Genomic DNA, 15,188 nt, shown 5'->3' on the forward strand with positions numbered 1-15,188 from the left:
AAAAAACTAGCCGGGCGAGGTGGCGGGCGCCTGTGGTCCCAGCTACTCCGGAGGCTGAGGCAGGAGAATGGCGTAAACCCGGGAGGCGGAGCTTGCAGTGAGCTGAGATCCGGCCACTGCACTCCAGCCTGGGCGACAGAGCCAGACTGAGTCTCAAAAAAAAAAAAAAAAAAAAAATTATTTTAGGGAAACTGATGCACTTGTACATTTACTTTCCAGATAGCGGGAGAACAATTTATCTAGGCCTGGATGATAAATTTTAACCATCATGAACTGCTACAGACAATTTATTCCATGTGCCACAAAATTTAAAATAAGCTAAGTTTGCAAACACATCATGCTAAATAATTCAAATTTAAATTTTTATTATGACAATTGACATATTAAGTGAAAGAAATGACAGAAGTATTATAATAAAACATTTTGAAAGAAAAAGTTACACGATTAGGCCAATAGCTATAAAATGGCTTTAGGCCTGGTTCATAACACCAAGAGTTCTGATCAGACTGTAGTGAGACACTGAACATTTCATTAACAAAAATATTGGCACCAGCCACAACAAATTTTGGTTGTCACTTACAAGGAATATTGTATTTAAACAACTATGCACTGCAATTCTAACACACTAGGTGTTCATACACTGAAGTTAACCCCTGAAGCTTTAAGCTACCAAGAATTCCCATACTTTTAATGCACAATTTACTTTGTGTGTTATCAGAATTACATTTCCAGTTTTCTGATCTTCCCTGCCCCCCCGCCCCCACACACATGCAGTATATTATGTGACAGAGAGCACTCCAGCTTCTATTTGACTAACAGCACGGTCCTGATTACCTCAAGAGTTATATGCTAATCTTGGAGCTTCTGCTTTAAATCTCATCTCCTAGAAACCAAATAAAGCATTCTGAGAACCTATTCCAGGAATACATTTTTTAACGCAGAGGAAAATAAAGCATTTCATATAAGCATGCTGGAAAATCAAGAGACATTCTGATCAGACAGTCCCTGAATTCCAGCTATTACTTCAAATCAAAATTCTAAAAGACACCATTTACAAATTTTTATCTGGAATTTGTATTCTTCACATGGACACTCATGATCCCCAGGCTTCCCTTCTGAATGAGGACAGCAAAAAACTGACGCTGGCAAAACATGAATATAGCTTTGACAGAAATTATGACACACTTAGATGAATTTAATTATTTTCAAGAATACACTTGTACTACAAAGGTGAGAAATTAGAATGGCAAAATTATGACATGGGAAAAAGCACTGACATTTAAACGAAGCTGTGAATATACCATGGTAAAACGTGCCATGTAAAAGACTGTGCTAGAATCAGAAGTTCTACAAGATTTCAAAATACTTAGCGAATAAGGAGGGAACTGAAATTTGAATTTGACTTCCCTTGCTGCCACGCTTCAGCAGACAACTATTCCTGTGGAATTAAGTCCACTGAATAACCAAATAGAGCAATTCTAGTTTTTTCCTTCTTTTATATGAATAGATGAAAATCAAGCCTTGCTCTACCCCCATCTTAGCATAGGACATACCCTTTCAAAGTGTACACAAAACCTCATGGCAGGTTTGGGCAAGCTACAACAGATACCATCATCAAGAAGCTACTTTGAAAGAGAATAGAACACCAGACTAACATTGAGAATACCCTAGTTAGGAATCACAAAAATCATGCCCTATAAGAATATGCTGTTAACAGCCAAATCTGGGCTACTGTAGCTGTTCTGATCCTGAAAATCCATTCACTAATATAAGCTAGATCTGTGTGTGTGTGTGTGTGTGTGTGTGTGTCTGTGTGCACAATTTTCATGCAGTGACCTTAAAGCTTTGGAGACAGGGCTTGTTACTTATTAATTTCAAGGCTTGTCCACATAGCAGTTGACATGCACCAATTCTGCTAAAGGGCAGGAGAATGAAAAAGACATGGCACAAATTTTTAAACAATTTTAGGTTTAATTACATAATGCACCTGTAGATGATCTAGCATAAACACAATTGTAAAAAATCTACATCCTATTTTAGGGTATTTTCCCACCTCCCATCCCTTAAAAGCTGTACAGTTATTAAAAAAAAAAAAAAAAGGTGACTCTCAAGCAAAATAAACTTTTTTTTTTTTTTTTTTTTTTTTTACAACATACAAAATAAGTTAAATGATTCAGAAGGTTTTGAGCCATGAAGTTCCCCAATAACTGTGTTCTGGCTGTTCACGAGCATGACATGCAAGCTGCTGGTCTATGACCAGAACTCAATAAATACAGATCAAATAAAACGGCAAAACACTTAAATTAGATTTCTTTAGAAACTGATGAAAGTCAAGAAAATATATACGTAGAATTAACAATTCCATTCTTAACTTACATCATCCAGTGGCAAAAAGCACAAGGCAAGTATTCAGTCCTTAGCAAACTTTCTAGCTTGTACCGGTTTGGACAAAAAAGGAAAAAAAATTCCTTTAAAAATGTTTTTTCTCATTCAAAATATCCAAGAAATTTAATAAATTTCTACTCATCTATTGTTATGCCCTCTCATATAACTTATGTATAGGATAGTAATATTTTAGTTATTAAAATAAAAATAACATCTTCATTAACTGAAACCATTACAATGTGCCAGAATTGGGTTTAATGAATTTTCCAAAGTGGTATAAATATGAAATGAAAAAAAAAATTGTGCTCAGGTGTCCAAAAGGAGGAAAAAAAGTCCACAAATGGGATCCTATTCTAATTGACTTCCAGGAGGGTTTGCATGAATGAATACAAAAAGTGGTGAGTGTATAATCTAAAGTGGTTATATACTAAGTTCATTAAATTTTGGCTTATGACCTCCTTGCTTACTTGGGAATTACTCTGTTCAATATATTACAGTTACTTAGCAATTCTTGGCACTCAAAAGATGTTAAAAGATAATTTAAGTTGGAGCAAAATATTTTGAAAACAAATTAAGTGAACACATAGCAACTCAGTTTAAATACATTGATAGCAAAAGGCTTTGACCTTAAGGATTGGCATAAAAACGACACAAAAAAATCAGTTAACTTGCCACTTCCAAGGTAGGTTTACAGGTACATACTTTGGGAAAGGTAGATAAAATAGGAATGGATTTTAATCTAAGAAGATTCAATAATGCATCATATTAAGCAGAAGAGGGCTAGGTAGATTACAGCAGATATGCAGCCTTGGCATTCTCTGCTTCTTGGAGAACGAGGAAGATATTTTGAGACTGTCAAACATCAGGAGAAACTGTTGCCTAGATTTTCTGTAATTAAATATTTATAATTATATCTGTTGCAATGCAGCCATCTTATTTCTTTCAATAGTTAATGATGGATTCATTTTTATTTCTTCTGATACTTATCTGAAGTGTGTGCGTGTGCGCACACAAACAAATACACATGTACCATTTAACTCTAGGTTTCTGAATAGTTTTTCTATAGCTGTGAGGCATCACCTTGAATAATGGACCTGTTCCACTGTGTTAGTGAAGAGCGGAGTTCCTAGCTTTTTCTGAATATTAAACTTGTAGATTCATTAGGTTCTTTACAGTTGTGTGGTAGAACTAGCGAATGGTTAACATCTCTTATGCCCACAAACAAGCTAAAAAGGCATTCCTTGTGACAAAGGACATTCCATCAATCCCACTTAAAAACAGCTAACATTTCCTCATCATTTTGACTATTAAGTTAAACAAGTAAATGTCCATGTTTTTCTTAATGTATGTACTTTGCTCAAATATATATTATGGGATGCATTTCATCAACCAAAAAGTAAAAACTGGATATGTGTAACACCCTTTTAAAATTAATTTGTTTAAAAATTTTCAAAAGCTTCATTAGCATTTGAAGTTTTTGGTTCTTGGGCAGGTCACTTTTATATAGATTACCAGTAGACATGAATTTATTCTAAATGAAACTCCCCTTTATCCTCTGAATCTGTAACCTTGAACAATTGAAAAAAGGATGTCGAGGAAATACAACTTGATGTACATTCTTGAAAATATCTCTGCCATCATTTTGCAGTAATGTGCCAATGATGGAAAATGCTTTACACTAAACACTATTTTATCAGCACTGATGTACAAAACCAAAATGTTTTCAGTCTGAGTCATTTTCACATATATTTCAGTTCAAAGTTTCTGCTTTGTGAAAAGCTGACTAGTTTTCAGACCTTTACAGAAATTGCAAACTAAATATACTGAATATTAATCTACATCTCCCTTTAATACATTTGCTACAGTCTAGAGTTTGGGAGTCCAGCTTGTATTTCAAAAAGGGGGGATTAAATTATTAAAGGGCTCTACTATGTAGCAGCTATTGAGTCTAAATCCATGGTTAGTGCTCTAAAAAAGATCCAAGACTGTCTAAACTCTAGATCAATTATTGCTTTCCTATACTTTCTGCAGTTCGTAGGGACTGTATTGTCTTTGTATACAGAACATTTCGTTTTCTAAATTTTTTTTTTAACTTCTTCAGGATACCTTCAGAGTGTACTTCAGTGATCATAAACTCTTTGAGGGACTGAATTTGAACTCCAAGCAGCAGAACTGTTTTTGCACTGCTCAAAATTTAATAATAATCAATCTGCATAATAATGTTTTATCAACTGTTTGGATTACATTCTTGGTAGATGACCTATAGTTAATTGATTTAATCAAAATATAAGGTGAGAAGGAGTACATTCACTATCAAGTTGACAAACACTTACTCAAGTTTGGTAAACATCAGGCAGCACAAGTGGTCTCCAAACCCGTGTCAGTGGGACATTTGCTAAATGGAATACTCAGCCTTTGCGATGGTAAAAATTACCTTAGGCTTTCTATAGAAGAAGAGTAAAAATAACTCCTTATTTCACATTAGGCATCCTGTTAAAATTATCTACCCATTTAATACTACTTCTGATCACTTGGCTTAACTGAGGAATAGAACTAATAGGTGGAAGGAGGAGCTGGTGTGTCCAGAGGTAGAGACAGGGCACATGGGAGAGTTTCCACACAATAGTGGCTTTACCCAGTTGCAGGACTAAAATGGTGGGGTGAGACTGGGTGGCAGGAAAGGGCACCTGTACATTCAAACCACTTACCTTGCACTGGTAGAAATCTTTATATTGCTGGCCTGTTTTAGATAGTTTAAAAGGTCAATTCTTAGCTGACTTGCAAATAAATAAAACAAACCTAGCTGGAAAGGAGACTGTAAGTGAATGCAGCTCCTTCCACAGTCCTGCTTTACCGTCTGTGAATGTAAGCCTTCCTTCCCTTCCAGTGGAACACTGTCTCAAAATAAAAATCACAACTTACTTGGAACCACACGCTATTGGTGCATCCTATTTTTAGGCTGCTTTCATTATTTTATTTTTTTACAGATACATACACATTGCTAGAATCAAAGCAAAAATATTAATGGGCAGGTACTACAGAACTAAAGTGAAACAAAACAAAACAACAAACAACTGAAAAACAACAGCTATAAACTTTCAAGGCCAAAAGATAAGATTTAAGGGCAATACCTGTTGAAGAAGGAAAAGGAGTATAAAGTTCCTAGAGAGGTATTTATAATGCAAATCTAATGCCAGCTTTTTAGTAATAGAAAAGAGAAGTGCTTTACTATATACTGACTAGCACATAATATTTAATTTGGAAAGAAAAATTAATGACGTTCCTTGGGCCAGCAGCAGATATGGTGTGTCCATTGCCGGCAACAGACACAACACTGGAACAGAAAAACCCAAATCCCAGGGCAAAAGTATTCACAGAAGTAATGGTTGAAGGTTTCAGGATTTAACAGGCTAGGTTTAATCACAAGTGCTACACTCTGTACAATGTTATGGCTCTGCCTGAAGTTTTACAGCTATAACAGAAACTAAATAAGACAAAGTTCATATTTTAGTGTCAATTACATGTTAGGTATTTAGTTAAAAACCCTTTCTTTTTTTTAAATAAAGGGCTTTTCTTTAAAGTGTTGAGATGTTTGAAATGGATGTCATGCCTATTAATTACATCGGCAGTTCTCATTCAACTCTATGTTGGTTGTATGACTATTAATGAATTTTAATAGAAGTCTAACGGCCAAAGGCCAAAACTACATTCAAACTCTGCTAATATATCCAGGCAGATAGGAAATTCCAACACACACACATACGCACACGCACGCACACACATACGCACACATGCTAAAACTCAAACTAAAAACCTCCCAAAGGAACTGCTTTGTTTGTAGACTTCAATTTGAAGTAGATACTAAGGGCAAGAGTAGACCAGTTAAAATTCACCTGAAAATCTCTTCCCAGTCTTCAAATGTGCTAAAATATCACTGTCAGCTTAGCATCTCTTCATGTATGTTATATATAGATGTATTTTTTTCAAAATGATATTTCAGATATTTAAACATCAAGTGGCCAGAAGACAAGAGTTATACTATTGGCAAAGTTTACGGTCTACCCAGGCCTTAACAAAGACCACATCCATTTCACTAATAACTCTCCATCAGACATAATATATTTGAGGCCACCTTATTACCACTGCATAAAGCTATTTAAAAAAATGTGTTGCTAGCACAGTCTGGTTGGCAAAGCTTCATTATACATTTTACTATACAAATGCTTTTCAGATGATTTTATTTTTTTTAAAACAAGAAACTCTGCTATAACAGAAATTTAGGTTAATTATGATGGTACTTTCACTGTCTCTTCTTTATTAAGTGTGGTTATCTCCAATAGTAAACAAGTTGATTTCACAAAGGCTGTTACTAAATGACTTATGTATGATGTTATCTACAATTCTCAAACTGTAACAGTACAGACTTGAACTTTTAAATTGTCTGTAAATCATCATCTATGCCATGAATGTTTAAATATAATATATATTTAATATGAAAAAGCTAAAGCACAAGTGCTTTCTCCCACCCCTAAATTCTGTTTTGGGCCCTCACAGATTCGGAATGCATTCTCATCCACCCTTTTTCACAAAGTCAGGAGAGCTCAGGAAATATAAAGTCAAAAATATACAAATCTTTGTTGTTATTATAATAAGATTTTTTTCCATGAATGAAATTACCAAGGACCATGAACCTGGAAAAAGAAAATCAAAAGGAATTTACAGCAATTATTTGTCTTCAAAGTTCAAAACTGGTCACTTCACAGAAAGACTTCAGGATTTGTTGAAATTTTTCTTCTAAAAAGTCATTCTGTAGTGGAGTTTTCTAGGAAAAATTAAACAGCTTTTAATAACTGGCCCGCTGGTGTGAGAGCTACCGTGGAATAAATTAGCACAAAAATGGAAAAAAAGTCTTATAACTGTTCACTGTTACAGACGTAATCAACAAGGTCAGTCACTCTCAAAAGCTCATCTTCCTCCTCTTCTGGTGCTCCTGCCTCCTGCCCACCACTTGTCCCATTGGAGGCGAGGCTTGCACTGGCTGTGCTGTTGTCCTTGGGGGTCTGAGACTTCTCAGTAGGCTTGCCAATCAAGTTCTCAATGGCTTTGCCAGGACTCTGTCCATTGGTTGAAGGTAAGTCCACTAAGCTATAGTCCAATGGGCTCCCCACTTTGCCTACATTTTCAAAGTCCTCTTCCTCATCACTTTCTATCCGGTAGGGCTTCTTGGTGCTCTCTTGTTCTGAGGGCAGGACCCTAGGCTGGCTGTCATGGGCAGGCTGATTTGCATCTCCATGAGCATTGTCACAACTCTCCTCCTCATCCGTCTCAATCCGGTGTAGCCGTTTGCGGGATGGTTTGCCTTCCTCTTCCTCCTCCTCCTCATCTGCTTCTGAATACTCATCTGTGCTTCGGCCCCGCTTTCGAACTGACCGCTTTGATTCTTTAGCTAGCTCGTCATCTTCAGAGTTCTTGGACAAATAGCTCTCTAGAATAAACAGCACATTTAAGCCATTGGCATGGGGTAACCATAAACGAATTTAATTCTCCTTTTCCTCCCCATATTCACCACGTCCTGCTTTCAGAATTGCTTGTACATAAAAATGTCCTTTCAATAATTGGCCTGATTTCTCTCCTCAGTCCCATAACAGTGCCCAATATGATTTATGGTATACTTTATTTATGATTTTAGAGAATATTTTCTCTTTTTTTTTTGAGACCAAGTCTCACACTGTCGCCCAGGCTAGAGTACAATGGCGTGATCTTGGCTCACTGCAACCTCCACCTCCCGGGTTCAAGCCATTCTCCTGCCTCAGCCTCCCGAGTAGCTGGGATTACAGGTGCCTGCCACCACACCAGGCTAACTTTTTGTATTTTTAGTAGAGACGGGGTTTCACTATGTTAGCCAGGCTAGTCTCGAACTCCTGACTTTGTGATCCATATGCCTTGGCCTCCCAAAGTACTGGGATTACAGGCATGAGCCACCGCACCTGGTCTACTTTATTTTTTGAGACGGAGTCTCACTCTGTCTCCCAGGCTGGAGCATAGTGGCGCAAACTCGGCTGACTGCAACCGCTGCCTCCCAGGTTCCAGCAATTCTCCTGCCTCAGCCTCCCGAGGAGCTGTGATTACAGGCGTATGTGCTGCCACATCCAGCTAATTTCTTTACATTTTTAGTAGAGACGGGGTTTCACCATGTTGGCCAGACTGGTCTCGAACTCCTGGCCTCAAGTGATCTGCCCACCTTGGCCTCCCAAAGTGCTGGGATTACAGGCGTGAGCCACTGTGCCTGGCCAACAGCAGATTTCTTGGGGAAGATGTCTGATAATGCTTGAATTAAATGAAGATAGGTTAGTTACAAACTAAGAAACTCCTTCCCACTAGTACACAAATTAGGTTATCATGTCAACATGCTGATAAGGAAAGATTTAAACTGGACACCCAACTCTGTACATCTTAAACACTGTGCCAATTCTCATCTTAGTTATCAGACACCCTTGGTAGTCTTAATTGTCTTCTCTTCTTTGTCTATACAGTTGGGCCTCCCTATCCATGAATTTAACCAACTGCAGATGGAAAATATTCAGGAAAAACATAGATGGTAGTGTCTGAACTGAACATACATAGACTTTTTTCTTGTCATTCACTAAACAATACAGTATAACAATTATATAGCATTTACATTGTATCAGGTATTTTAAATATTCTAGAGATTAAAGTATATGGAGGATATGGGTAGGTTATATGCAAATATGACACCATTTTATATGAGGGACTTATAAATCCAAGGATTTTGGTATCTGCGGGGATCCTGAAACCAATCCCCAGTGGATACTGAAGATGACTCTACTTCCATTTTAGAAGAGCTCACCTAGTCTCACAACTTGGCATGCCATCTATATGCTAACGGCTTTCATATTTATTTTAGGCAACCACTGAATTCCAGACTAGTGTATCAAACTGCCTACTTGACATCTAGGCTTGGGTATCTCTAAGCAGGCATTTCAAATGACGTGTCTCAAACTGGGCTCCTAAATTTTCTCCTTAATCCTGCAGCACTGTGGTCTCTACCATCTTAGTTTTTCACAATTGCTCCTCCAATTTCTCAGTCATCCTTGATTATTTTCTTTCTCTCACCCAACCCAACAGTAAATCCTTTTGGTCTCACTTTAAAACATACCCCTAATGTGACTGCTTTCACCCCTTTACTGCTACTGACCCAGTTCTACCCTCCATCATCTCTCACCTGGACTATTACAATAACTTCCCAATGGGTCTTCTAGCTTCTGCCCTGGCCCCCTTCAATCTATTCATAACACAGCTACCACAGCAAATTAAAACCTAAGTCAGATCACATCACTCCTTTGCTCAAAATGTGGGATGGTTTGCTTTCCTCTTCCTCTTCCTCCTCATCTGCTTTTCAATACTCATCTGTGCTTTGGCCCAAATGTTTCTCACCTCACACGAAATAAAAATCCAAAGTCCATACAATACCCTACTCTGTGTTACCTAATATGGTAAACACTAGTCACATGTGGTTATTTTAAATTTAAATTAGTTAAAATTAAATAAAAATTAAAATTCAGTTCCATGGTCACTCTAGCCACATTTCAAGTGCTCAAGCCATATGAAGGCTAGTGGCTATTGTAACCATCAGCACATATATAATCACTGCAGAAAGTTAAACTGCATGGCATTATTTATCATCAGAGATTAGCACATCTTTTATATAAGAGGCAGGCCCTATACTCTCAGTCACAACAACTCAGCTTTTTGAGAAAGCAGGCAATAGACAATATGTAAACAAGCGGGCATGGTAGTCTTCCAATAAAAATTGTATTACGGGGTAGGGTGCAGTGGCTTACACCTGTAATCCTAACACTGTGGGGGGCCAAGGTGGGGGGTGGATCACTTGTGGCCAGGAGTTTAAGGCCAGCCAGGGCAATACTGCAAGATCTCATCTCTATTAAAAAAAAAAAAATTAAAAATTAGCACAGTGTGGCTTCTAGCCACTTGGGAGGCTGAGGAGGGTAGACTGCTTGAGCACAGCAGATTGAGGCTATGGTGAGCTGTGATTATGCCACTGAACGCCAGCCAGGGTGAGCCTCTGTTTCAAAAACAAAAACAAAACCTTGCTTTTTTATTTATGTAAGCAGGTGGGCTGTCGTTTGCTGACTGGTCCCCACTGACCTCTTTGCTTCATCTCATTATGTTTGCCTTCACTCACTCTGCTCCAACAACCCTGCACTCCCTTCTGTTTGCTGAACATGACAAGCACAAACATATCTCAAGGACTTCATACTTATTGTTCCATCTGCCTGTACCATTCTTCTTTTAGATAACTGCATGACTCACACACAACATTTCTTTCAGGTCTTCACTCAAATGTTTTCTTAGTGAGGATTTCCTTAGTATATTATCTGAAATTCAACTACTTTCCCAACCCCCTTTTCTCCTTTATTTTTTTCCACAGCACTCATCTCTAATATATCATATATTCTACTTATCTATCTTGTTTATTGTCGCTTTCTTCCCAACTAAAATAAGAGTTTCATAAGAACTATTTTGTCTGCTGTTATATGCCAGTGCTTGGAATAGGGTCTAGTTTAATAAATATTCATATTTAACGGCTTAACTAATGCATTTATGTTTGTCTCTGTGACACATGAAGGTAAGTACACATTCAAAAAAGATGTTCACCTCCCTTCTTTAGCATTTCACATCCAAACATTTTTTTCCCCTTTCTCTTTTGTCTTGGGCTCAAACTTAAATTCATGTTTAATCTATGAAAGCAAAACAATCTTCAAAACAGGCCATAAAGCTGGGTGCAGTGGCTCAGGCCTGTAATCGCAGCACTTTGGGAGGCTGAGGCGGGCGGATTACCTGAGGTCAGGAGTTTGAGACTAGCCTGGTCAACATGGTGAAACCCCGTCTCTACTAAAAATACAAAAATTAGCCAGGCGTGGTGGCGCATGCCTAAAATCCTAGCTATTGGGAGGCTGAGCCTAAAATCCTGGCTATTGGGAGGTTTTTTTGAGACTCTGTCTCAAAAAAATAAAAAGCAGGATAGTATAAAACATATATATATATATATATATATATATATATATATATATATATAAAATAAATAATAAAATAAAAAAGACTAAATGGATGTCAGAAATTCATATTTTAGAGCTTGTCTTGTACTACTGGTAGGGGGCACAGCTATAGCTATTAGGAAATAAAACAGTTTCCAATGAAAATCATAGTAAAGGTGGAAAGAGACAGTAGGCACTTTTATTTGAAACCTTTTGGCTATTGAGGACATAAGAGGTTATTTCAAAATGAGGGCCATGAATAAGGGAGTAAAAAAAAGAAGCAGAATAAATTTTGATCAGATCACAATTTTCTGAGATTCTTCTAGTTTCAATGAAAATTTTAACTACAATGGAGATCTTAAAAATTAGCCACTTATCAAGTATCCTTTATTTAAACTATAATATGCACAAAATTATAGGTTTTATCTCAAATATACTATTGGTTATATGAATTTTTTTTCTTTTGAGACACAGTCTTGCTCTGTCACCCAGGGTAGAATGCAGTGGTGCGATCTTGGCTCACTGCAACCTCTGCCTCCCAGGTTCAAGCAGTTCTCCTGCCTCAACCTCCTGAGTAGCTAAGATTACAGATGCAAATCACCACACAGGCTAATTTTTTAATTTTTAGTAGAGACAAGGTCTCACCATGTTGGACAGGCTGGTCTTGAGCTCCTGGCCTCAAGAGATTTGCCTGCCCTGGCCTACCAAACTGCTGGGATTACAGGCATAAGCCACCACGCCCGGCCTGGTTACATGAATTTTAAAGAATGGTACAGAATCACAATCCTGAGTTCACTTTATAATGTCTATTTTGCCTTGTCCAAACTTCTATACGTAGGAGACCTATGCCTTACCTTCACTCTCTGAGCTGGAAAGTCTTCGCTTGTGAACTCGCCTTATTTCTTTACCACGTCGTAAACTCTTCTGGGAACCGTCACTTTCCGAGTCTTCTTTGTAGTTAATTTGTCTTTTCTGATTTCTCCTTGACCGCCTTCGCCGAGTTTCTACAAAATCATCACTAAAATCATCACTGAAGTCACTTTCTATTTAAAAAAAAAGGAAGAAAAAAGTACAAAATTTAAGTCTATTAAGTAGAAATGTAGCTTAGGTTATAAAAATGAAAAGCTACTAAGCAGAGTTCAGTCATAAATATTTTTAAGTGAACAGTAACTTTTGTAAGTCTCATTTTATTTGAGAGAGTATCTCACTGTCACACAGGCTGGAGTGCAGTGGCATGAACGCAGCTGACTACAGCTTCAACCTCCCGGGCTCAAGAGATCCTCTGGCCTCAGCCGCCCCAGTAGCTAGAGCTAGGATCACAGGCACGCACTACTACGCCTGGCTACCTACCAAAGCGTTGAGATTTATTAAGCCTGGCCTTTAAGTCTCACTTAAAAAAAAAAAAAAAAAAAAAAAAAGAATGAGTCAATCTGTGGGGGTTTTTAATGCCAAACCTCACAATGTATACTCTTAGCAGTGAATCCTCAAGATTAGAAAATGTTTTATCCTTTTTTGTTTGTTTTTGAGACAGAGTCTCACTATGTCGCCCAGGCTAGAGTGTAGTGGCATGATCTTGGCTCACTGCAACCTCCACCTCCCGGGTTCAAGCCATTCTCCTGCCTCAGCCTCCCAAGTAGCTGGGACTACAGGTACCCGCTACCACACCCAGCTAATTTTTATATTTTTAGTAGAGATGGGGTTTTGCCATGTTGGCCAGGCTGGTCTTGAACTCCTGACCTCAAGTGGTCTGCCTGCCTCGGCCTCCCAAATTGCTGGGATTACAGGTGTGAGCCACCACGCCCGGCCTAAATGTTTTATACTTTTTTAGAAATAGCCCTTATTGCAACTGACCTACAGCTACCTGGTCAGGTACACAGTTGCCATGACTGCTCTTCTTGGTAGATGGCTACCACAAATCTGCCTCCTGATAATCTGCTGTTCGACATGTGGCTATAGTCATAATGTATTGCAGAGGTTAAGCCCTCTAACCAAAGAAAACTAATGAATCTGTTCCACATAAATATAGAACTCAAGTTAGATTTTTGACTTTTCTCCATAAAGAATACAAACCTGCTAAATAAAGTACACAGACCTAAACTTGCAAAGCACTGCTAAATAGCATTGTTCTTGTCATCTCTGATCAATAAACCAGAGTGAGGCTATTGCATTATGTCACCGCTGTTTTTCAGAATGTTAAATTCCACCAAAGTACTACATTCAAGCTTGTTACTCTTTCATGGATTTCAAACATTTTAAAATAGCTTGCCAATAGGTTGCCAGTGGTTCTCATTGGCCAAATTTCGGACGAATGGAGCCTAAATAGTGATGGGAATGTAGTGTATCCACTGATCAGAATAAGAATCCATGAGTATACATTGACATAAATAAATAAACATACGGAGGAGAAGGGAATTGTTCTTCCTTACAGAACAACAATAAATAAATATAACAGACATGACAGAGTTAGAATTATCCACAGAAACTAAAACTAGTAGGTGAAATATAAGGAACAGGATATTTAAATAGTCTCAAATTCCCACAAATTACTTATTAATTATAAGGAAAAATAATAAAGAGACTCAGAAGATGCAACATTCTCTGTGCTATTCCTGCTATACATGCATAATCTGAATCTTATTACAAGGAAACAAAAGAAATCCAAACTGAGAAACATCTTACAAAACAACTAGTGTGTACTCTTTAAAAATATCAAGATCGATGAGACAAAATTTGAGGAACATTCCAGATTAATAGAGACTAAAGAGATGTGAATAAACACGTAGCCCTGGAATGGATCCTGGGTTAGGAAAATAAAAAGATATAAAGAATAATACGGAGATACTTGATAAAAATTTGAATGTGTACTGTTAATTAGGTAATAGCATTATATCAATGTTAAAATATCTGAATTTGGTAACTGCACTGTGGTTATGTAAGAAAATGTCCTTGTTCTTAAGAAATAATCACTGACAAAGCTGCATAATATTATCATCACTTATTTAGACAGTTTAGGAAAGAAGATAAATAAAACCAAAAAACCCCCACAAAGATGGCCAGAGTCTGACACTCATATCTATGGTTCTTCTCCAGTAAGATGACACCTATCCAGTAAGTAAATGCGTGCTCCAGTCAGATGAGCACGCATTTCTTTTAGTGGTTGAGCCTCTATTTACTCACTTAATAAGGATAAGCATACTCTATAACACCACCAACTACTGTTAACCTGTAAAAACTATTCAACACTGACTATGGTCTAAATGTGAGTTAACTTATATTCTTCTCTCTCCAACAGCTGGGCATCTGATGGAAATGTTCACGGTTTATTGAAAATGATTTCCAAGAAACCCTATGAAGGTGAAGGTTTAGGCATGGAAACATTTGACACCAAGGAGTCATCACAATCCTACTAGGCATCTGATATGAAGTTAACATATCAATCTGTACGTATTTTCTCAGATGTGCTTTCTATGAGAAAAATTTAGTCAGAAATAAGTCTTAGGAACAGAATTTTAAGAACTCTTAACTCCAGAAGTCGTAAGAATTTGTTGAGCTGGCCAGTGTGCTGGCTTGTGCCTATAATCCCAGCACTTTGGGAGGCCGAGGCGGGCAGATCACCTGAGGTCGGGAGTTTGAGACCAGCCTGGCCAACATGGAGAAACTCCGTTTCTAAATACAAAATTAGCTGGTCATGGTGTGCATGCCTGTAATCCCAGCTACTTGGGAAGC

At 37.7% G+C, this 15,188-nt stretch overlaps 1 protein-coding gene across 1 annotated transcript in view; it reads right to left on the reverse strand.

Moving 5' to 3' along the window:
- Positions 1-341: 341 nt before the first annotated feature.
- Positions 342-15,188, reverse strand: part of RSF1 (remodeling and spacing factor 1) — a 158,063-nt gene continuing 143,216 nt past the window's right edge. Inside the window, exons 15-16 of the mRNA XM_025356651.1 lie at positions 12,317-12,505; positions 342-7,870 (exon numbers count right to left, since the gene is read on the reverse strand). Of these exons, the coding sequence (XP_025212436.1) occupies positions 7,296-7,870; positions 12,317-12,505 (764 nt within the window). The 3' untranslated portion in view covers positions 342-7,295. The remainder of the gene's footprint in view (positions 7,871-12,316; positions 12,506-15,188) is intronic.

Source organism: Theropithecus gelada, chromosome 14 (genome assembly GCF_003255815.1).
Source record: "Theropithecus gelada isolate Dixy chromosome 14, Tgel_1.0, whole genome shotgun sequence".
NCBI classification, from domain to species: domain Eukaryota; kingdom Metazoa; phylum Chordata; class Mammalia; order Primates; family Cercopithecidae; genus Theropithecus; species Theropithecus gelada.